General features: G+C 37.4%; 6 protein-coding genes and 1 long non-coding RNA gene across 11 annotated transcripts in view; 2 read left to right on the top strand and 5 right to left on the bottom strand.

The window, feature by feature from the left end:
* Rbm13 (RNA-binding motif protein 13) overlaps positions 1–23,212 on the bottom strand; it is a 181,049-nt gene that overhangs the window by 3,869 nt on the left and 153,968 nt on the right. The window lies entirely within an intron of this gene.
* Tpcn1 (two pore segment channel 1) lies at positions 200–6,363 on the top strand. 3 transcript variants are annotated; one of them, XM_076789534.1, is made up of 12 exons: positions 200–841; positions 1,173–1,387; positions 1,471–1,635; positions 1,707–1,832; positions 2,727–3,034; positions 3,534–3,814; positions 3,883–4,101; positions 4,334–4,450; positions 4,514–4,853; positions 5,147–5,448; positions 5,764–5,870; positions 5,928–6,363. In XM_076789534.1, exons 1-12 carry the CDS (start codon positions 739–741, stop codon positions 6,165–6,167), a joined length of 2,523 nt encoding a protein of 840 aa, XP_076645649.1. In that variant the 5' UTR covers positions 200–738; the 3' UTR covers positions 6,168–6,363. The 3 variants fall into 3 exon arrangements, with proteins under 3 accessions (XP_076645649.1, XP_076645650.1, XP_076645651.1); XM_076789535.1 differs by having other exon boundaries at positions 202–841; positions 1,206–1,387; XM_076789536.1 differs by having other exon boundaries at positions 203–841; positions 1,335–1,387.
* LOC143355065 (uncharacterized) lies at positions 4,708–7,681 on the bottom strand. Of its 2 annotated transcripts, XM_076789538.1 has the most exons (3): positions 6,794–7,681; positions 6,411–6,681; positions 4,708–4,847 (listed from the first exon to the last, which is right to left on the bottom strand). In XM_076789538.1, the coding sequence occupies exons 1-2, from the start codon at positions 7,679–7,681 to the stop codon at positions 6,421–6,423; spliced, it is 1,149 nt and encodes a 382-aa protein (XP_076645653.1). In that variant the 3' UTR covers positions 4,708–4,847; positions 6,411–6,420. The 2 variants fall into 2 exon arrangements, with proteins under 2 accessions (XP_076645653.1, XP_076645652.1); XM_076789537.1 differs by lacking the exon at positions 4,708–4,847 and having other exon boundaries at positions 6,300–6,681.
* LOC143355066 (bolA-like protein 2) lies at positions 7,745–8,084 on the bottom strand. The gene is given in 2 exon segments (XM_076789539.1): positions 7,745–7,887; positions 7,981–8,084. Coding segments are annotated over 2 exon segments (201 nt in total). The 3' UTR covers positions 7,745–7,790.
* LOC143355026 (dolichyl pyrophosphate Man9GlcNAc2 alpha-1,3-glucosyltransferase-like) lies at positions 7,981–11,848 on the bottom strand. Its single transcript, XM_076789463.1, has 8 exons — positions 11,783–11,848; positions 11,680–11,718; positions 11,571–11,625; positions 10,772–10,877; positions 10,342–10,486; positions 10,094–10,177; positions 8,148–10,014; positions 7,981–8,075 (listed from the first exon to the last, which is right to left on the bottom strand). The coding sequence occupies exons 1-7, from the start codon at positions 11,846–11,848 to the stop codon at positions 8,533–8,535; spliced, it is 1,977 nt and encodes a 658-aa protein (XP_076645578.1). The 3' UTR covers positions 7,981–8,075; positions 8,148–8,532.
* Positions 11,183–22,990, bottom strand: LOC143355063 (SUN domain-containing ossification factor-like). 2 transcript variants are annotated; one of them, XM_076789531.1, is made up of 9 exons: positions 22,114–22,990; positions 21,048–21,249; positions 20,844–20,974; positions 20,073–20,659; positions 17,848–19,754; positions 16,174–17,403; positions 13,594–13,725; positions 13,049–13,150; positions 11,183–12,959 (listed from the first exon to the last, which is right to left on the bottom strand). In XM_076789531.1, exons 1-9 carry the CDS (start codon positions 22,170–22,172, stop codon positions 12,627–12,629), a joined length of 4,683 nt encoding a protein of 1,560 aa, XP_076645646.1. In that variant the 5' UTR covers positions 22,173–22,990; the 3' UTR covers positions 11,183–12,626. The 2 variants fall into 2 exon arrangements, with proteins under 2 accessions (XP_076645646.1, XP_076645647.1); XM_076789532.1 differs by lacking the exons at positions 11,183–12,959; positions 13,049–13,150; positions 13,594–13,725 and adding an exon at positions 14,357–15,351.
* Positions 22,506–23,192, top strand: LOC143355067 (uncharacterized). The gene is made up of 3 exons (XR_013082444.1): positions 22,506–22,633; positions 22,842–22,928; positions 23,003–23,192. It is a non-coding gene; the product is annotated as an uncharacterized LOC143355067 (long non-coding RNA).

The following is a 23,212-nucleotide window of genomic DNA, read 5'->3' as shown; positions in this document are numbered from 1 at the left end:
AATTTGTTTAAATTAATTAATAAGGTTTAATAAACCTCCTCCCTCTACCCTCTTTCTGTACCACAGTCTCATGCAGTTCATATTCTATTCATTTGAAACAACAAATGATTGATCTATTCGTCTATTGTTTTTTGCGAGTTGTATCGTCAAGAATCAAGTAATAATAAACAAAAAAACCGTAGAATAATTTTATTAAAGAATTCGTTACAAATTCGTAAAGCATAATAACATCGACATTTTCAAAAGCAATCGAAAAAATTGTTTCGCGCTGTAGAAATTCGGGTCGCTGTTATTTTGCAAGGTTTCGCTCAGACTGTTCGGCCCCTGGAACTATGTACTATACATGGTTCAGTCAATCGGTAGATAATACTAGTTGAATCTGTTACATCACAAACGAAAAGGAAGGGAACATTTTCTTCAATACTATAGCCTTGCGATACTGATGGTTGAAGTGGATAAATCCGCTTCGCATAAGCGCGCTTGCGTATCGGCCGTTGAAACGTCAAACATAAGGGAATCGAATAACGTCGCCTTAGTATTATGACATTGTAATATGTAATATTTGTCACACGAGAACATGCATGGATCCCGAGACAATTTTTTCGGTTTAATCCAGTCGGTGTCCAGTTTCTGAACGACGACGACGCCGCGCGCTCGTTACACCTAGCGTAAATAAGTACTCATTTAACGAACGGTGTGCGTGCTCGGTACATGTGACATGTGACACACCGTTCTCAAATGTCTTCCCCAAAATCTTCCGAATACACAGACAATTATCAACGTTTCGACGATGGCGCGAACATGTCCCTCGAGCAGGACATCTCCGACCAATCGAGTCAAAGTAAGTCATATTTACTTGCATCGAAACAATACAAATTCATTTTTTTCTTATTTAGAATTTATAATCGGAAACGCGTTGGTCAACATCTATCGTTAACGTTTATTCTTTGTTTATATTCGGTACAGTAAACATTGATTTAGCGGTACAGTGTTGTCAGTTTCAATTATCGTTCATTTTTTTTACGAAATAGCCGATTATTTAGTGCAGCTTGTTTGTTAATTGTTTTATCGTAATCAGGTAGTTTCGTTGAAGATTGTACTTATTTTGAACGATGCGTGTACAATTCTGTCGCTCAGTTATTTTATTTTACTTTTTTTTTTGTTTATTTTAGAATACGGATCAATGTTGTCATATTCTTTCCCAGGGAAGCACATAAATTCACCATTAGGCAATAGCGAAAGCAATCAGTTACCAGAACAATTTGACACTGACGAAATAGAAAGAGACACCATGACTAATAATGCTGTACTTCCTTTGCATGACTCTCTTTCAGATCATGATTTGTATTGGGAAATGAATTATCACAAGGCAGCAATATTTTTAGAGGTATCTATATGTCTGCTGTTTGTTATCTGTTGAAATTTATCGTACTGTTTATGATAATTACTTAAATGGCATTGGTTTTACAGGAAGGTAGAAACAATGAGAAATTCGAGTCTCATCCAAAGCACCCAGAAGATTTGCCAGCCTATCTATTAGTTCACAATAATTGGTATTACGGATTAGATTTATTGACCTCACTTTTACTTTTAGCTTTGGCTCTTGTAGAGGAGCCAGCTGTACCATTATTTAAAGTAAGTTGTACAGCTCGAACAATAGTTTCCTGTTGTTATACTATCTCTGTAGTGTATACATCTTATTTTAGATACCAGTATGGGCACATGGGTCAATAGAACTTTTTGCTTTGATGATCATAGGCATTGAACTAATTTTGAAATTAAGATGGATCGGTTGGGCAACCATGCTGAAGCATAAAAGAACAATGCTGAAGGTGAAAATATAATATGACCACCCTTTATCATGAACAAAGTGACTCCAAATTATAGAGGGATAGGATAGACCTCATTATATGCATTGCTGCAGCTGCATTGTCTCTGTATGTGCAAGTAACATGGTTCTTTTCCACTGCGCTGATACAAAAAAACATACGAGTACATACTAATGAGAAGATAAGCCAACAACTACAGACCGTGCCATTTTATATTCTTAACAAATTATGTTTCCGATAATCGTGCTGTTTATTTCTTCCAATTATACAGGCTGTATTTGGCGTCGAACAGGGCGTTCAGTGTAATAATTAGACTGTGGATCATTATGCAGAATACAAATTTTCTACATCAACTGCAAGAAATAGAAACCAAGTAGAAAGTTCCTTCTTTCCTTACTAATTTTGATAAACCGAAAATAATATATTTACATTTTTAAATTCTTTTAATCTTCCCACTATTTTAAATTGAATCTATTCAATTTTGTCATAAATGTATAAAATCCGCAGTCTAGTAGTAACACTGCCCAATAAATTTTAACTTGTTGACACCCCAGATTTTTAATTTTTAAAATCAGTTGATTGAATCGTCTATGGTCTATCGAAACGCAAAATTAGTGTTGGAGAGTGTAATTAGATTCTTTATATCACGCATTTTTATCGAGATACGAAGGTGACTTTGAATACCGACTGCCGTGTGAATCAGTATTAAGTTACGACTATTAACAGATCACTATTCTATATACCCTGCTCATTCATATTCATATTTCTTATGCAATGAATTACTAATATCTGATACCGATGGAATGTTTTTGTAACAGACTTAGGCTTGCATACATAATGAGACAATGCCGAGTAATTAATTACAAGTATCGAAATTACATTAAATTATTGTTACAGTGTGCTACATTGGGAATCATGTTTCTGGAGGCAATGACAGTGTTGGTGAGACAGTCGTCGCATTTTCGCGTAACACGCGCTCTCAGGCCTATCTTTTTAGTGGATACAAAATGTTTCGGGGGTGTGCGAAGATTCATCAGACAAATACTTCAGACATTGCCTCCGATTTTGGATATGCTAGGCCTGCTTCTATTTTTTATTACACTTTACACAGTATTGGGCTATTACATGTTCTCCGACATGAACAGATACTTTTCCACGCTGCAAGACAGTTTTGTAAGTCTTTTCGTCCTTCTCACCACTGCTAAGTAAGTATCGTCAGCCGGCCATCTTGCAGCGTGGTCACATACAGTCAGTCGAATAATTAATGACACATACTTTAAATCAAAATAACTTTTTTATAAGTGGACCACTAGACTAGTTCTTCTTCTTCGTAATTTTTAATCATTTATAACTCGTAAACCAATTTACCAATTTCGATGTCATTTTCAGCGTGTATATAACTTACATGAATCTACAAAACACACTTTTTAAATTTTCATCACAAGCCCAAATAAAAAAAGTTGCGAAAAGCAACTTTTATTTTTTTTTTTCGCAATTCCGATTAAACGCAATGTTTCCAAAATTTTTATACACATCATCTGGCAAACAAATGCTTCTACCTTGGCAGAAAAACTGAAATCGTTTGGTTCATTTACGAAAAAGTTATTCTGGTTTAAAGTGTGTGCCATCAATTATGTCACATGACCGACTGTACTTATCGATGTATAAAAATATTTCTTTTCTGTAATGATCTGATTCGCTTAGCTTTCCAGATGTAATGATGCCGTCGTATTCGAAAAACAAGTGGTACGCTATATACTTTGTCTCTTACTTATCAACGATGTTGTATGTGATGATGAATTTAATGTTGGCAGTAGTAAACGAAACATTTACAGCCGCCGAGCGAGACAAGTTTAAAAAGTTGTTTTTACACAAAAGGAAAGCGTGCCAACACGCTTTCAAGTTGCTAGTCTCTAAACAGAATCCAGATAAAATGAGATTCCGTCAGTTCGAAGGGTTGATGCGATACTACGCTCCGAATAGAAGTATGCATGATCGCATGCGACCGCATTGTCGTAGAATTCAATAAATAGATCTTATTCATTTGTTACAGGTATAAGAGACATTGTTTTAATCTTTCGACATTTGAATGCTTCTGGATCCGGAGCATTGAGTTCACAAGAATTTTTAAACATTTACGACACAATAGTACTCCAGTGGGAACCACAATACTCCAGTGTACCTTGGTACCACAGTGCATCCAAACCTCTGCAAATACTCTGCAACGGGGCTCATGCTGCTATCAGATGGAGCTACTTCGAGACTATGATGTGTAAGTTCACGTAACAAAAATAATATTCAATTTAACACTATTTCAATCATAGAAGCGATCAGCGTTATTAATAACAATTGTTAATTACTTGACAATTAAGCTCTCACCTTACACTATAATCTAGTTAATTTCATGATATTAATTTTATGATAATCGTTTTTAAGTAATTCCATAGCGCCAATCAGCGGTAACCACCGTGGCGTTCATTACACCTATTTAATATTTTTTTCAGATATCGCGATCGCTGCGAATGGAATTGCTATGATCATAAGAATTCTACAGGCAGATGATAACCTTCACAGTGCCCGTCTGTTCGCTGCGTCATGGGACACCTTCCTTTTCGGAGGAAGTAAGTAAAAATCTTGCTTACAAATAAGTGAACCTATAATAATTAAAATGTTTTATATTACAGTATTCGTGGCTGAAGCGCTGATTAAAGTACTTGGCCTTGGCACGAGGTGGTATCTCAGCTCCGGGTGGAACCTCTTCGACTTAGGCACCTCAGTAATGACACTTGTTGCAGCCTGCTTTTTGCGTCTTTTCCCGACAGCAACGTTCTTTGTCCTCTTTAGACCGCTGAGACTTCTAAGATTATTTAAAATGAAGAAAAGGTACAGGGACGTTTTCGGCACGCTGGTTATTTTGACTCCCTTGATGTCTTCTACTGCTGTGGTGATGCTCGTCTTGTATTATTTCTTTGCCATAATCGGGATGGAGCTATTCGCCGGGTACAATATGCGGAATTGCTGCAAGTACGTAGAAATATAATTAGAAAGCCAACCCTCCGTCTGCAATCTGGGTCGTTTATGTCTGGAACGAAATTTCACTCTTGAATTTCTTTCTTTCCAATATTTATTTTTTCCCATCAATGTTTTAAACATTTGACGTTCTAACGATTATATATTAAAATAGGGACTTCAATGCGTATTCTAGAATTTTTACGGCTGATTTAAAACCTAGAACAGTAAAAAAAAATAGTCGTAACGTAAACGTAAACGACCCAGTATGAACTATCATATATTAAATGAAAGATTTCAATCTATAGAAATACAACAGTCGAGGATTTCTACAAATACTCTGTCAACGAAAGTACCACGCTAGGGTACTATTATTTAAATACTTTTGACAATCTTATAGCCAGCGGGATGACGCTCTTCGAATTAACGGTTGTTAACAACTGGTTCATATTAATGAACGCGTACGCGATCACCGTCGGCATGTATACGAGAATTTATTTCATGGTATTTTATCTGGTGACGATGATTGTATTAACTATCGTCGTATCCAGTTTCTTGGAAGCATTCAGATTTAGAATACACTACAAGAAATCGACGTCTAAACGCGACGGTAACTATATATTTATTATAAGATGTATCTTTTAACACTAGGTTTACGGAGCACTAAAAGTAATTTTACATTACTTTATAAAAATATCGAGAGTGTGCCTATCAAAATTTTATTATGCCCAAAGAAATAAATTTTTTGAATAATTTCTCGTAGATGCATCTTTACAATAATCGTAAATAAAAAATATTAGAACGCATCCTGTAAACCTAGTGTTAATGCAATCTATATTTTCTTCCGATTAATTTCAAGATTAATATCTTGATAAGATCGTGATAGAATTGTGACCATTTGTTTTATAAAATTGTTTCCTTGCAGAGGAGAAAATGCTTCACGAAGAAGTGGAATTGAGATGGGACGAGTTGCAATGTATGATAGAGGATTTCCAGATTCTAGAGAAACTGAGACCATCGCTCGTGGTCGGCGTAAGTTTACAACATAATCGGTATTGTTTGTTAATTGTTCACACAATCTCGTTACAGGGAACGACCGTATTCATTGGATCGCGTCCACGAACGCGAGATGTTCTGCAAAGGAAAATGTACACAATCGAGATTAGCGAGTGGATTGCGGAAGCAAAAGAGGCTGAAAGATTATACTTATCGAACCCTGTATATAGCGCAGACGAGAATTTTAGGGAGGACGTAATATCCGAGTCGGATCACCTTAGATCTAGAAGCAACTCACGGCCAACGCATCGCAGCACATCTAACGTCGTGTAATTGTTAACAATGATAAATTATTAACCATTAGTTTTCATGTTACATATCTTCACGATGCATCGACTCAGAAGGTTGTAACATCAAAATGCAATATCTAGTTAGTGCAATTATCCAAGCAACGGAACGTAAGTGTAATGAACATAGTCCTTAATATTTATTTGTATTCATGTAACAATAAAATTTACATAAAACAGAAGAGAGCCGGTACAAATGCTTTCCATACGTGACAATTGTTGCAGAAACCTTGATTGATTTACGGTGTTATTTGTATGCCCGCACCGCCCAACGTCGTTAACGTAACCGGGAACCCGTCAGCGATCAATTTCCGTGAAATGCTCGTTATTGTTTCTGGTTGGGTGTCCGGTAATAATAAAATATACGCGTATCCACCGCCGCCAGCGCCGGTTAGTTTCGCTGCTAACGCATAATTTTGCGCCTCCCCGCAAATTCTGTCTAAAGATGGATGGGACACTTGGCATGTGGCTAGCAATCCTTGATTCATGTTAATTAGCGTCTGGAATGATATGATACTCGTTAAGAAGATTTGCATAAATAGCCTTGGTATTGGGGACAATGACCACTTTCTTATAATCGGTAATAACAATTTAATTGAACAACATACTTACCATTAATTGCTTGTAGCCGTCATAGAGTGTCTCGTCATCGATACCTGAGGCGTTGTTAATCTTCTGAATAACTTTGACCGCCGTAATTGCTATATTATCTATCGAGTCTAGGATCAGATCAATTATAACAGGATACTTGTGCTTCAATTCCGCTAACTTTTCCACCAATGCTTTCGTGCTTCTGCTGACCCTCGTGTCCACTAGTAGAATTTTCAGAACTTGCGTAACGTTTATGGATTTCATGTAGCTGTCCTTTTTGTACTCTATCACGGACCCGTACGTACAAATGGAATTGTCGATGCCGGACGGATGGCCATGCATAATTTTTTCACCGCTCAAGGCATATTTTGAGATAGTCTCCAAATCAGACATATCGAATGCCTTGAAAATGTTTTTCTGTAAATGCGACCAATGCAGAAAGCAACCAGATATGCAAACCGCAAACGAGGCGGAGCTACCTAATCCGGAACCAATCGACAATTCTGTATTTAATTGGATTTGAAACGGCTTCACGTTAAGCTCAACATTCTGCGCGATATATAAAAGAAGATAGAACAACACTTCCAAGCTCAATTTCTGTCTCACATTGAAATAGCCGACAGTGGCGACGAGCTCTTTGATTTTCTCGTAAAACTCGTCATGGTTCTCCGAAGCCTTTATGTGTCTGTTATTCAAAAGGAAATTCTGAACTTGTTGTACAGGCACGTTTATAAATAAGTTCACTTTTGGAAAGCATATTTTAATAACTTGTTCTTCGTCCGGCAACTCGCTGAACCTCGCAACCGTGCGTAAACCTAAGCTAGCCGCGATCGCAGTTCTTCCGTACACGACAGCGTGTTCTCCGTAAAGAATTACTTTTCCTGGTGCGGAAACTTTGAACTGGATCATGGTTCGGTTACTTTGGACAATCTTGTTTGAATACTATATAGAATACTTGTACCCCTTCTTGTGTCACTGTAAAAGGAAATTGTTCTGGAACATCCGAACTAAAAGAATATTAACTTTTCTGCTTCTCCCACTGTTCCGGAGTCAACGTTTTCTGGGAAAATGCATGAATCGTTTTGAGCTCCTCTTCCAGCACTGTGTTCACCAACCTAAATTGTTTGCAATAAATTGTATTGTATGAAACGCGGAATTTCATCTTGATTACCGAATTTTAGGTATATATATATATAGGAGTGTAGTACCTGTGACGTTGGAGTAATGGTTTTCCTTCAAATGCATTAGAAACAACAATTACAGAAAACTTCGCACCACAACCATCAGATTGATCTTCCACTTCCTATAACATTTAAAACAAAGCAAAAATCACTTGATGTCACTGACTAACAACTGTAGCATATGCTGTACAGACTGCAATCTAAATCACTTTCTTTAGTTTAAAAGGAAACGCGAATTTTCTATTGCAGAATTCTCATTCTTTTGTGTCACTAAGGTGCTTCCAATGCAGCCTCTAGTTTACTACTGATAAGAATTGAAAGCATATGGTTAATATTACTGTTATGCTAATTTAGTAGAGTAATATTCTGTAACAGACCAAAGTTCAGATCCACATAGAGGATTATATAATTTACAAAAAGGTGGAATGATCTAATCAATGTTAGTGTAGATATAGGTGCAGATTGTTGATACTATAATACCAGAGCCTGTAATATTAATCATTATTCTTAGGACAGTCTCTTCGAATTAAAAAATATAATGCAAATGTATTTAAAATATTCAATTGCTTTATTTCAAGTTTAAATTTTTGTTTGTATACAGAATTGCTTATAATTGAAATATAAATAGAATACAATAAAATGTCCACAGGAATATATGGAAATTAATAATGGAAATAGATCTGGATATTTGTTCGGAGGTTCTAAGAAACCACTAGCAATAGACAATGCTATCGTTCCTATAATTGAACTGTAAAATAGTCTGATTAGCCAGAGATCGTACTTTAAAAAGGCACTAAAATTATTTTCGCAATAATATATTACATCCTTCTTCAGTCTTGCAAAAAGTGATTTACTCTTATTGCTCCTTGATAGTTTTACTTTGGCTTGCTTTTGCAATTTTTGTGTTTCATCGACCATTTGTTTTTCGTAGCTAAGTATATCAGGATACATCCAAAGAGTAGTTAGAGTGTAAAAGATTAATGTTATCCAATAAGCTAAATATAAATTATCTTTTATAAACAAAGGTAACATGCTAAAATGCGAAATTATTAGGAACCAGAAACACGGGAATGGATCATTCTGAAAATGCAATAATACTGGAATTGCAACAAGTAAAATTGATTTTTCATGGACTTGAAACGAAAACAGGAAAAATGCTAAAGCACAATTAATATGGGAAATCACGAATCTCTCTTTCTGCGGTTTTAAATACACATCTATGCAACTCGGAAGAACTGCAGCTGTTGTTGCTACCAAACAGATCTTAGCCAGTTGTGCATTCGTGAAAGTTCCACGTAATTTATAAAGAACATTCACTGCACACCAGATGTTGGCTACTTTATCTTCGAACACCCCTCTCGCAATTGGAAACAATCGAAACACAACCATGGTAAATAATTCTAAATTCTTTACAAAGGGCAACCATGTGATAAAAAATGTAAAAACTACTGTAAATGATATGCACAACAGCCTCGCTAAATTGGACAAATGAAATCCTTTTTTGGGAGGCAAGTATCTACCAAGAATGTAGAAAAAGATTGGCAGTGCATGGTAAAGCTCCATTTGTTTATAATTTAGAGCAGATACAAATAAAAATGATCCAACAATAAATGAATTTTGGAGCATGGCTGCAACAGCTCCGATAAAGAGTCCTAAGGATATACAATTATACTGAAAATGACCATGGTCTATTAATATTTGGCCTGGATAAATTAGCATTGTTAGAATAACAATATGCTTTCTATCGAAGCCAAATATGTTAGTCTCTTTCGTTTCTGTCCTCAATACTTCATTGTTTAATGTAAAGTAAATTATTGCTGGCAAATAGACTAAAATGTCTGCTGATAAAACTGTAAGCCTCATGAAATATTTATGACTCTCCGAGGAGAGTCCTCTAGATTCGTGTAGCGTAATATACGAAGAATTGATGTTATTAGCAACATAGCCCATTAGAAAACTATGATAAGCTGTTAAAGGAGGATAGTCTAATCCCCAGTACTGTAAATCATTGTCGGTAGTATTGATATACCATTTTTCAACAGGCAAATTATACGTTATCTCCTGCCAATGTCGTTGGGCTTCATAGTCTCCAAACATTGGGGGTTCTCCTTGACCGCTATGAGAATGGTACGTAACGCACCATCTCAAAAGGAGTGCGAACAGGGAAATTAATATAATCTGCTGGCTCCCTGGCATATTTAACGACAATTTTTCCGAGGAATTTCTACATCCAAATATATACCCTCGGATGCGATTAACAAATGCGTTTCAGAAAACAACTTTTAGCAACCTACGTTTATGGTGGAGAATTCTAGGTTAGAGACGATATAACGGAAAAAATTATATAAAATATGTATGCAGACGGATGAAAAATCGGAGAATACGTACCACGTGCGAAGCGTTCAATCCTTCGGTTAATTTATTTTTAATGTGGCTCTCAGAATATGGCATATTTAACCAATACTTGTTTGGAATCTGTCTTTCAATCTTACCGCTTGTTTGTATACGTGGAAGATCGAATATATATTTAGTACTAAATATACATATTATGTATATATATATATTATACACTTTGTGTAGCTTTTTTTTTATTCTATTTCTTGCGCACAGTGAATGGATGAATAAAATTGAAGTTCCGAGAGCACAGTCATGTACAGTAAATTTGTTATTTCAATTATCTTTGTGCTGTTAATCTGACGTCAAAGTTCGTGAAATGATTTGATAAAGCTTCGTCGATCGTCTTTCAAAATGTATCGATCACTTGAGCCACGATACCACGATTTTGTAAATATTTATCTCCTTATTAGAATTGGTTCACGGTTCGATGCTAATTACCTGGAAATCGATGATGTTAATAGAATTTGCCTCCAACACACTTTTTTGGAAATAAATGCGAATTCCTGATGCACGCTCGCAATCGCATTCTGCGATTTCTTAATTTTTAATCAACTTTTTAACAAAATAATCCACTCGGAACTTAGACGACGTATTAATCGAAATAAATATTCTTTTTTTAAAGCGTCATTTTTATTTTCTTTGAATAAGTACATGTAGTTATTTTGCTTTTAAATATTTAAATGTATACGTACGTGTATATATATATATATATTAATAATAATGTAAACAGTTCACTGAAAAATAGAATATTGAAATATGATAATAATGATAAAACTTTCGGTAGTTTTATGTAAGGATAATTGTCGTTGGAAATTATGTGTACATAAAAGTAAACGGAATTTTATTTATTGCTTGTACTGAGAAAAGGAGAATGTGAAGGAAAGTTATATCAAATAGTTTCGTCAAGTTATAGTACTTTGCTTTTTTAAAAATAAGCTTACTCGTTGTAATCACATAGGCAATATGTATCGTTTTTTACACGCGTGTAAAAAATTCTGAAAAATATATAATACTACAACTAATAACTAATTTATATTATAATTGCCAATGTAAAAATATAATTTAGTCTTAAAGTATAAATATCATTCAGTAATTATTCTAAATCTTTCTTGTAAATAAATATTAATAACATCATTTTTATAAAAATCTATACTAAATGAAAATAATTATATGTTTAAGAAGCTGTTTTATGTACATGGCACATCAATATTGTCTATTACCTGAATTCAGGTACTGCCGATGGTCACTATAGTTTACATAACAATAATAAATTATCTATGCATACACATTATATCAATATATGATTAATATACTCATTATTTTCTCAACCTTTAGAAAGGTATTGCGTAAATTATATAAAATCTGTTCCTTAAAGAGATAAGTAACATGATCATATAGATAATCTGAAACTGCAATTACAACTTTTACTAACTATGATCAGATACACAACCAGAGTTGGACAATCTTCGATGCTCTTAATGGAAACAGATATTATCATTACGATTTAAACATTAATCTAAACAATAAGTTTAATCGTGTCGCTCGAGTTATTTAAATCTACCGCGATTTTTGATGATTCATTCCCGTCGACCATAAGCATTAATTGACCAGTCAAGTTAAACAGTTTAATCAATGTGTGCCCAACTCTGACGCACAACAAACATATATACACTGCTTCGTCTCACAGTGCAGTAAAAGGCTTCATTCTGATTGTTTTGATAATTCTTTCATAGAAAGAAATATGTGAAGTCTTATAATGAACTTATTGTTGAGAATTCGTATTCACAATGAAGGCTATTGTGTTTTTTAAAGTATTGCATTTAGTAGATTTCCTTATGACGAGTAATTTCATTAAATAGTGTAGCTTCTATCTACCGTTTATATTAAATCGGAAGAATGTGATTAACGGTATGATAGTAAATATAATATCATTATAGAGCGCGTAGAAGCATTTCAGTTTCTCTTGAAGATCTGTACAGTACATGTACAATATATACGACCGTGAGAATTAACAAAATAATTATTAAAAAAAAATAGATGCACTCTTCTCTTTCAAAGGGAACTCTTCTATATAAAACTCTTATTATAGATTCTTGAAATTTGATGAACATTTCGGTGAAGTAGCTTCCCTTCTCTTCATAGGTTCTCGATCTAACGCTATAGTATATTCACGTTGACTAGCAATAAATTATATTTCATCAAGCAGACACTAGTAGCAGCAAATCAAAGAAGATCTGACAGTGATAGTGTAAGATGTTTGTCTGTAGGCTTACTCATTACTTCAGAAATTTTTTCATCTGTTTTTTTTGATGCTGCATACTGTATTGAGCATTCTCAGCTTTCGCGATAAGGGAATCCAACTTGTCTAAATGCGATCCCATTTTTTTGTTGAGGTCTATATGCTTCAACTGTGTTGGTTCAAATGTTGCATTCTCTACGGTCTGCTTATCCTCTGGCAAATCTACAGTTAATTGTTCGTCGTTTGCTTCTGCTTCATTGTTAATCCCCTCCGCCTCGTTGTGACTTCGTCCGGTGACCTTGTGATCCGGTGTACTATTTCTAGATCCAACTCTCACTTTCAGCAAAGTACTGAGACTGCCGCATACGGTCTGCAAAAGATCTCTGATTACTATGATTCCTGGCGACATATTGTTACAGTCGTTTTCGTTTATGAAAAATACATGAGCAATCGTTCAACCTTGAATCTGTTAATCTTTTTCTGTGTCACGTTCAGAATAGTGTTTAATTCGTCTAATCCGCCGCTGATTCGTTGTGCGGCTTCGTCGGAGGTCTCCAGGTTCTATAAATGACAAAAGTACATTTAATTCACTGCCATATCATTTTTTATCTGTTGCACTAAATTTTAATTAAAAATGTAATCAAAACGCGTCACTACGTATACAGTCCTTAGTATAAAATACTCGAACAGGGCCACGAGTGTAAACGACGAAGAAATGATATTTAAGCAAGTAATCAAAAGTAGAAAATACTTGACAGAACATTGGGAGATTTAACAAAATTTTTAGCGATTAAAATCACCAGAGAGATTGCCAAGAGAATCTCCTTAGTGCTAAGGGGTGATGAAACCCTCCCTTAAAAGGATGGCAAATTTTCTCCTTCTGTATCTTACAGAAAAATAAATATTCTTTATTTATAAATTACTATTTTCTTGGAAGTTTTTTGTGGAATATGTTTTGCCGCGGGTGCGACACTTTTTTTGTAATGGTCCGTTAACGTGATTACCTGCATCACCGCGTCATCGTCCTTATCATTCGCACGATTTTCCTCCTCTATCCTCTGTGTCTCTTTCCACTCTTCTTCGCTCGGTATCGGCAACCCTAACAATTCCGCTCGCTCGCACGCGTGGATATAAGCCTGAGACATTTTGTCGGAAACAATTGCGCAATATTAACAGCCGCGTAACAATATAGCACGAGGCTTCCGTTCTCTAAAGACACTGAAATTCACGGAACGTCAGAGGGTGAGAAAGACGTGCGCCCCTCGGGAATCCATGATACCAGAAACCGTGCGCATACTCCGTCGGGGAATAAAGTACTTAATTCCGGAGGGTTTGCGGAAACCAATGCGATTCCTGCCAAGCAATACCCGCGAAATATACTACTTTGATGAAACGTCATTGGCTTACGGAAGACCTAAAAGAAGGATCCATCTGTGTCTTATCGTGTCAAAGAGAGATCTCCAGCTTGGACAAAATATTATGAATCTCTTTAGCTGCTGAATTTAATCTAGGGGATGAAAATTAACCTCTGAACCCCGAGAAATTATACCCCTTTCACCTCAAAATGTTCGTTTTATGTTAACTGAATTTTTCGGGGTCTTTACCCCTTAGAGTGAATTTGCGCAGCCAAAAAATTGGTTAATATATATAATTACACGTGATCTATATATTCCCAAAGTGTCATTATTTTTTGAATTTCAGAATTAGGGATATTCTCTTGTGGGTGAAACAAAGGGGAGGGGGCGCAACTCTTTAACGTCTCACACGTTTACAAGAAATTTATTTCTCAATTTTTAATACTTCTTAGTGATAGATGTTTATAAAATAAAAAATCTGAATAGATTTATATTCCAATCCTGAGCGCGATATTACAAGGGCCGAACTTCAAGGGTGTTCCACCCCTTATGGCTCGCATTAAACAATTCCGACAGTTCTATAAATTAGTAAAATCGCATTGAAAACAAAAATATCGACAGAATATGTTATTGAATGCTCTTGAAACTTTGAACGATTAACAAGTGGATAGATTTATTAATTGAAACGTTCACTGTATTAAAAATCGCTTGTATTTATGTAGGGCGCTAAGAAAGTCTCGTCGTACAGCTATACTTATTTTAATACCTTCACTCTATTGACTGTAATCCATAAACAGTTCTCATTGAAGTAAATTATCGCAATAAGCGGCACGAAAACACACAGACACACATACACGCGCGCGTACTCATACACAGAGAAAAACACTCGTTGTATAAACTCCTGTGAATGAGAGAAATAATCTATTATTCGAGACAACAGTCATCTTAACACACATGTTCCCGAAACTCAAAACTATGGATGAGAGAACATTTATTTTAGGGCCATTAGCTATGCGCGGGAGGGGGGGGGGAGTGAAAACTGTAACAAATTTTAGAAAAAGCGGTGCTGTATTAAATACGAGATGTTTAATAAATCTCTTAATCGCATTAGGCTATTACCACGATAAATATATATGTATATATTTATATAATGCAAACATATTTATGTACAGTACGTAATAATACGTAAATCAGTCGTCTCCTTTAAAACAGGGGTTAATTAAAAAGAACATTGCATATTAGGTCATACACTGAGATACTGGTCGAAGATGCGCTCAAACTATCACAAAATCCAGCTTATAAATTCACCCCTTCATGCTCTGTACAAACTGTCGACACCTCTCTTTACGTCTCTCTCTCTCCCCACATTGATCGTCCTATTTGCGAAAAACAGGATCAACGATGATTCTGAAAGTATGTACAAAAGAAAACCGTAGGAAAATCCACTACAGAATATATGTATAACGAAATAAATCTATACTATAATATCTATCTATATACCGGATGTCCGATTTAAATCGATCACCTCGAATATCTCTGTAATTGTTTACGATACCGAAAAAGGTATCAAACAAAAGCTGAGTGGTATCGAGGGGGGCGTGATTGTAGGTGGAGACGTAGAAGATATATGAAGGTCAACTTTATTTTTCTTTAATGGAACCGTATATTTTTTAATACATTGATCGATACAGCGCGTCATTCCTCGTAAAAAATGATTAGCCTATTTATACCGAAAAACCGTTAGTTCGGGCAATATTTTCACTTTTATTACAAGAGAGTACTCAATTCCAACTACGCCTCCACCTAGAAAAAAAAACCATTCAACTTTTGTTTCGAAACATTTTCCGGTATCATAAATAATTTCAGCGATATTCGAGGGGATCGATTTAAATGTGACAGCGTGTATATATATGTATATATTGTATATAAATCGAATTACTATTAGTTAAAGGCGATCAGACTTTTTCAAACGGTTCTATGTTATACACGAACAACTTTCCTAACAGTAACATTTACATCCAGTTAACATCGGTACAAGCATGATTTCAACATAGCGTAAACTCTGTGTCTGTATACTCTACACTCTATATAACACCTTATCAGCGAAGCAATCGAGTCGAGCGTACACTACACTTCAAGTGGAACCTGCGTGGCCTTCCGTGGACCTTGGACTTAGCTCGGACAAGCGGGTCGTGGACAAGCCTATCTTAATCAAAAAAATTTCCTCACCATTTTCCGAAAACCAGTACTCTTTCTGTCTTTTCGTTTCGACATTGACGTCACGCTACTGCTCCTAGACTCATCGCTTTGGTCCACCGACAGACCGTTAGCAGTAGTATCACAGTCGCTATAAACGTTTTCAGGCAACGATATCGAAGGCGTGGGACTCGTGCCCACGGACTTCTCGTTCGAGTCGCTCGAATTCCGACTCCAATCCCCGTTCACAGTGTTCGAATTCGTTTTCCTCTTTCTCCTCGTGCTCAGTGCGGTCTTCATGAAAAAGGACGTGGCGCTCAGTTTGGAATCTTTCAGAGTTACGCCGCTGTTATTCGAGTTCAAAGCGTCCATCGACTGTCTAGCAGGTTTCTCGCTTTCCGGGAACATTTTCACTAGCAGTGAATTAGACTCGTTCAAATCTTCTATGTAGGGGCTAGTGAACTCCAAGCTCTTCACAGATTCTGTCTCGCAGTTGTCCTTACACGGTGCAGTCAACTGAACACAGGGTTTCACCTCGTGATTGTTGTACCAATCGGTTGGGCTCTCTGAAACGTGCTTAGGCCTCTTGCAGGTTTGAGAATTGTTCTGAGAACCTTCAAACACTAACGCGTCGTACACGAGAGAATTTGAAGGATATTCTACGACTGAATGTGGTCTCGTCTCGCTTTTTAGAATTGTCTTGCTGCCGCTGCCCGCGGCTTCTTTTTTCTGTCTCCTTTTCCTCTCCTTTTTCGACTCACGGTGTCTCTCGTCTATCATCAGTTCGCGATACGTGCCCGTGATGTGAGACGCTATCTCGCTTGGCCGTCGTATTTTCGTTTTCTTCACGTGAGAACTGAAGTTTTCCGCGCTCTTTCGCCGTAGAGTCTCTTTCTTCAACTGCTGCTTCTCTTTACCCACTATTTCCTTAGTCGATCGGCAATACAATAGAATCAGGAATATCACAAAAATCTGGGAACACAGTAAAACTACGTATTGACCTATCATTGCGAACGTTCCTCGCCAACTATTGTGGTCGTACAAAAGGTTCTTCACTGAATTCGATAGAGCGGCTATCTCTTCCCTCAACATTGCGATCTCTTCCGCTCTCTTCATCTCACGCTCATCTCGTTTTTTTGTCTCCTCGCTCATCACCGACACCGTTCGTTCCAGAGACCTTTGCATCTCCTCGACCTGTTTCTTGTAGCGTCGACTTAGTTCCTCTAAGTATTGCCCACTTAAAGACATGTTCCGCTCCAATGCCTAAAAACAAAATTACAACAGTCAAAAAATTACAACAGAAAAACTATTGATTCCTTAGCATTGCGATTTTACACACATATTTATCAGTATTTGAAGTACACGCGTGATTTTTTTCAAGTAAAAATAACCAAGATTACGTGAATTATATATTTCTTTTATGGAGTCTGTTTAAAGATATCCTGCATTTTGAAGTCAAATTACAGTTTTTTTTATATTTCGGCCTTCAGCACAATAAAAAAAAAATAAAAAATTTGGATTCGTGTGGTAGTAGGGCATGTGCTGTAGATTCTCTCAAAATTTTAAGTGAATCGGTAAACTAGAACTTGAGATATCGTGACGACCGTTTCGAGAAAAATGCGTTTGAAGATTCAACTATCAATACTCCCTTTTTTGAAGATGAAAAATCAGAATTCCCGATTAAACGCGACCAACCTTTTAGCTTACCTTAATTCTATTAGACAGTCGAAGGAAAACAGATTCTTTTTGCGGTATGATATTCATTGTCGACTGCGTTGCAGACGCACTAGCGGCTGATCCACCTTGCATCTGCACTGCCACCCCTTCTAAATCCTTCAGGTCGGACAACAATGTATCCAACGTCAAAGAATCCTGAGAGGATAGTTTCATTTCTTGCTCCAGAATCTCCGGTTGCTTTCCTTCTTGCTCATTTCCATGTCGTTCCATTTTCTCTACAGTGCTTGGTGTGCTCCGTGCTTCTACGGGTTCTGCATCAACGATTGCATCATCTTGCGGTGCTTCATTGTTATCATTAATGGCCACTGGTACGGAGGCAGTAGCTTGAGGAGAATTTTCAATCACTGTACCAGGGCTAACAACGGGTTCTTCAGAGACTTTTACGGGTGCGTGTTGACCAACATTTGTGGATGAATCGCTTGACAACGTCTCGGCAGGAATTGTTTCTTCCACGGTGTCGCTGCTAGATTCTAAAGCGGGTACCGAGAACTCGTTCTTCATCTCCTCTTTCTCCAGCGTTGGCTTAACCTGTGAGGCTACGTTCTCCGAACTCGAAGGAGTCGCGACCAATTTTTCAGGTTCTTCTTTTGGCAATTCCTGACTAGTTTTCTGCTGATTTCGAGAAGATGCTGACTTAGAGGTGCTCGCGTTAGACGTGGACACAGTTGAAGAACCCTCGAACGACTTGACCGACTCATTATGCACACGAGAAACGTTCTCCTTGCCAACATTTTTCGAGTTATTAAACGGTATCGTTACGTCGGCTATGAAGCTCGTGTTCACTACCATTTTACCCTCTTTTATCGCTATCATGTTGCAAAGCGCTGCGATATACTCAAGCTTAAAGATAGACGTCAAGAAATCTTTTTTTCGACTGACTCTGAATTCTACGTCCGTAGCTACCTCGGCATCGAGGCCCAAACTTCTTCTGAAGGCTTCAACGTCCACTGCGTAGCTCCTGCAGAAGCCACTCTGCTTTAATGCGCTATTCACAAAGCTGCTCTTCAGCAACTGATTCAGCTGACGATCCCTACAACTAACTAACTGGAAGACCTTGGCGAACGTCTCCGCCGAGCAATTGTCGCAGAGAACCGAGTACTTCGGCGAGGTGCAACTTGCGAATGAATCTCCGAGAATACTGTCATCGTTTATGACTTGGTCGATCGCGGTGATGTTCTTGTCGGTGAATTCCCTGGACTTTCCTAACACCTGGGCCGCCTTCTTTACTATACTTAACACAGCATCCCTGGCGCTACCAAACAGGTTTCTTGGAGGCTCACCGATCTCGACGTCTAAAGGTTCCTCCTCGTCACTGTCCTCTTCGTCATCCACATCAGTGCTCGCCTCTCTAGAAATTTGGTTCTCCGTTTCCGTCTCTAGGACCTCAAATTCGCTAGTGCCATAAGCGCGAAATAAAGAGACCGGACAAAAGTGTTCGGACCCATGGTAAGTATGCAGTTCCACCTTGATGAACTTTCCAAAGAAGTGTGGCTGCAGGACGAAGCTCTGAATGTCCTTCACATCCTTCGCAGCGAACTGACCGACTATGCTCCAGTCTCTCGTGGGAAAACGATCGCTTATATACACTGAGAAGTCCTTGGGAGACGAACTAAACAGCTCGAAATTCGCTAGTTCAATTTTCTTGGCTTGGATCGCCTCGCAAAGCTCCACCACGAACCATATGCGAGATGTGCAGGTGTTCAGCATGTACTCGTCCCTGGTCGATGCCAGGACGCTTCTGGCACTCCTTGCTTCTGGATTTGTTGCTACGATCTTGGCTCCGCAATCTGGAGAAGCGTAGTTCTTGGAACGAACCTTCATTCCACTTGTACTTCGAGCCGGCGTTCCGGAATTTTGAACTGACGCATTCGAATGAGCTGAGGACAAAAATGTGGACATTAGATTTCATGCATTTTTATTCCTCATTCGGTCTTAAAATTACGTTAACCCCTTGCACTATAACCTCGAGTCAGACTCGTGATGAAGATTTCGAACAGCTTCTACAGCTACTAAACATATTTGTTATTAATTTCGCGTTTGGGAAACACTTCTTTGTCGTTCCTTCAAAAGTGAGAACAAACTCATTTCCTAAAAATACCTATCGAAAACCAATTACACAACGAAGCAAAATTTTAATCGGTCAGAAATTACCATAAGACTGCACGAGGGTCTTGTGTAAAAATGTGCAGACTTACTTTTCTTCTTCTCAGCCTCCTCTAATCTCTTCTGTGTCCATTCGTTAAACGATGGAATATCTTCGTGTGGATCGGGTGATCCTACTGGCACAATTTCTTCACCGATAACGATGGCGGGCGCTTCGTCTCTGGTGTGTCCCATTAGCCGACCTTTGGCATCGGAGTCGCTAAGCTCGGGAGCCGTTGTGACTATTTTATCTACTTTTGCAACCTCGTCGGGAAGTATTTTATCTTCATTTTCAAGGATCTCTGTCTCATCGATGATAATAGGTCCTTGTTCAGCCCTCACTACTACTACTCCTTCAGATGTCCTTTCGTCATTTGATAGCAATTCTTCTTCAATGCTTTTGTTAGAACTTTCATTCTCTTCTATAATAGTTGAAGGCATCGGTGTGCTTGATATCTCTATCTCTTCCTTCTTTGCTTCTTGCCCATGTTTGGTCGTTTTCGTTAACAAAGACGAATTTTTCCCAAATATTCTTGCTCTTGAAAATTCCGATGTGAACTTTGGGTCTACTAAACTCTGCAACTCTGCTGCCGCTGTGTCCACCAGAGTCAATACCGCAGCCTGTTCGGTTCCAGAAATTCTGCAGGAAGTAGAAATATTATCAAGGTTTGTACTGTTTTGCTGGCTTGCTATCTATATAGGGCAATACATGATACTGTTATTTAACTCTTACAAATATATCTTATGTGCCTGCGAATGGAGATATTATGTAATTCGTGGTAATGAGATTTTCCTACCAGTGTTGGCACATAATAGAAACTTACCCATGCGATAGATTGGGTTGTTGGGGAAGACTCTCAGCCACAATATCTACATCTTTATAAGGATTCTCTTTCCTCTTTGTATCGCTATTTGCTTTGGTCTCGAAGCTGAGAGAAGATTCAGGAAACTGTTCCTAAAAATAATGGGACATTATGAAGATTATCTTAACACAATTCATAGTGCATCTTGATGGTTTGAACACTTACCTGATAATAGTCATCGTAATTAGGCTCTAATTTCCTTGCGTTCTTCAGTTTCACAACGGGGATATTGGACGACTCCAAAGTATCATTTTCTATGCTCTCCAATGTATCATTATCATAAATTTCGGATGATTCATTCTTTCTCACAGAAGAGTAATAATTGCTTTCTGAATTTTCTGAAGCTACTATGGCGAAGAGGAGGGCACTGTTGAAAGGATGAAATTAATACTTCTTTTACCAGGCATATGCGAGAGATACAATTTTGGTGTTCAATGTATTTGTTCAAATAATCATGTGGTTTGAAACATTAATTTATTTTTCTTAGAGATACATTTTAATTACAATACGTATACATGTGTACAATATGTATATGAAACAGAGATAACACAAAGCATTAGAAAGTGCTGTAATATTTATGGTACATGTAGAAATATATTAAAAGGATTTAGGTATAACTTTTACTGGTTTTAGCTGATAATTTTTTATATCGATTGAAATTTCAAGGGAAGATTCAGTGTACGAAGAAATATAAAGGATATTGTAGAGGGAAAGTCTTTATTAGCATCTCAATACATAAATAAATAAATAGAAATAAAAACAATTTCGTTCGGCTGGAATCGTAAATGATACCACTGCGCGACGTTTATAAAGTGACGCAACGCACGAGGTTAAAGAATTTGCTCTCATTTGTACATTTCTAACAGAAATTCATTCATACATGAGGACAAGTGTGTGCACAATGTAACGAGAGACGATGTTTTAATGGGAACGGGTAACATTTCGTCATTGCCATGCATCGCGTTATAAAAATGGAAACGGTCGGAAACGCTGATAAGCTTTGACGATGCTAACGTTAATTATCGCGATAATAAGGAGAAGGACACGTTTCATGTGGTAACAGCATACTTTTCCTATTTAGGTTTCAGCGAAACGCACCGGTTTTAACGGCGCACCAATACCATGAGAATAAAGCGCGTGGCAGCCCTAAGCGGCCTCGTGTGTGTGCGTGCGTGTGTGTATGCGAGGATAGATAGTTTAATAAAAGAGAGTAAACCGAAAAAGTACTTGCCTGGAGGCGACCGAAATGAAAAGCAGGGTCCAGTACACGCACGTTATGTGAATCTTCATCTTTTCACGGGCCTCACATCACAGTTTGCGTCGACAAATCTCCTGTCAGCAGACAGATACCCTTTTTTTTTCAAACGCAGGACAATGTCATTGCTCCGTCACCATATCATCGTGGTTGCCGCCATCACTACCGCTTTTATCACTGCCACTACCTCCATCTCCGAGCCGATTCTGCCATCACTGTCGCCACCAGTCACTGCCGCTTCAAAATCTGACGTGTAATTGAGCCGTTGGCGATGACAAGGTTAAATCGTTACCGGACTTGTTCGCAGCTCCCTTTGTCATGCCGCGGACATTATTTTCTAGAAGAAGAATTACGATCCACCACGGGAGAGCAGATTTTCGTCGGGACACGCATCGTGCGCTATTACCGAAACAGCTGATTCGACTGACGCATGCGCCGCCGACGCCGAAAATGATCTAATGATTTTTCGCAATTTAACTGTGCGGTTCGATGCTTGGTGAGTAATTGGTAATTGCTTATGGGCTCCTCGAAATACTTCTGCAATAATTTATTAGCGATTTGTTTCAAGCTTCTGTTCCATATTTGCACCTTTTCAAAAATCTTTTGAATTTTATTTTATTAGAACCAGGATTATCGAGAAGAAAATTGGAAAATATTCTGTGATGTATAATTTGATAGCTCGTGTGTGTTAGAATTTCTTTCAGAATTTTTTACTGTTCATTTACTTAAAGAATAGTGATATAAAATATTGTGGATCTTTATAAAGATGTTTTCGAAGAACTCTTTTATGGGTAAGGACGAATTAATTGTTTATTAATTTTACAAAAGTTTACTACTGTGTTATATTAACTTAAATAATTTTCAGGTTTGTAGATGCTATCAGCAACGAAGAAGGGATGTGAAGCACTCATGATGTTGATTCTGATTAAATAATTGTATGTAAGAGGAAATGGTGAGGTAAGTATTAGTTTAGTATGAAAAATGTTAATGATAATGTACTTAAAATGATATTATAAAGCATCAAATGATTAAATAAATACAATTGTTACTTAAAAGATATGTTTCTTCTATTCCC

Source organism: Halictus rubicundus, chromosome 6 (assembly GCF_050948215.1).
Source record: "Halictus rubicundus isolate RS-2024b chromosome 6, iyHalRubi1_principal, whole genome shotgun sequence".
NCBI classification, from domain to species: domain Eukaryota; kingdom Metazoa; phylum Arthropoda; class Insecta; order Hymenoptera; family Halictidae; genus Halictus; species Halictus rubicundus.
The sequence above is the reverse complement of the archived record's forward strand: the minus strand, read 5'-3'. Positions and strand labels throughout refer to the sequence as shown.

Excerpts from the sequence above, each read along its gene's own strand:
- LOC143355026 (XM_076789463.1), bottom strand. The coding sequence starts at position 11,848 with ATGATAATATCTGTTTCCATTAAGAGCATCGAAGATTGTCCAACTCTG. Across the intron at positions 10,487-10,771 it reads CAGGTAATTAGCATCGAACC|TACTAAATATATATTCGATC; the intron begins GTGAACCAATTC and ends ATGTATATTTAG. Across the intron at positions 10,015-10,093 it reads TTCGCACTCCTTTTGAGATG|GAGATAACGTATAATTTGCC; the intron begins GTGCGTTACGTA and ends CGACATTGGCAG.
- LOC143355065 (XM_076789538.1), bottom strand. The coding sequence starts at position 7,681 with ATGATCCAGTTCAAAGTTTCCGCACCAGGAAAAGTAATTCTTTACGGA. Across the intron at positions 6,682-6,793 it reads ACGGCTACAAGCAATTAATG|ACGCTAATTAACATGAATCA; the intron begins GTAAGTATGTTG and ends ATATCATTCCAG.
- LOC143355063 (XM_076789531.1), bottom strand. The coding sequence starts at position 22,172 with ATGAAGATTCACATAACGTGCGTGTACTGGACCCTGCTTTTCATTTCG. Across the intron at positions 20,975-21,047 it reads ATTACGATGACTATTATCAG|GAACAGTTTCCTGAATCTTC; the intron begins GTAAGTGTTCAA and ends CATTATTTTTAG. Across the intron at positions 12,960-13,048 it reads AAAAGATTAACAGATTCAAG|ACCGTATGCGGCAGTCTCAG; the intron begins GTTGAACGATTG and ends GATCTTTTGCAG.
- Tpcn1 (XM_076789534.1), top strand. The coding sequence starts at position 739 with ATGTCTTCCCCAAAATCTTCCGAATACACAGACAATTATCAACGTTTC. Across the intron at positions 1,388-1,470 it reads AGGCAGCAATATTTTTAGAG|GAAGGTAGAAACAATGAGAA; the intron begins GTATCTATATGT and ends TTGGTTTTACAG. Across the intron at positions 1,636-1,706 it reads CAGCTGTACCATTATTTAAA|ATACCAGTATGGGCACATGG; the intron begins GTAAGTTGTACA and ends ATCTTATTTTAG.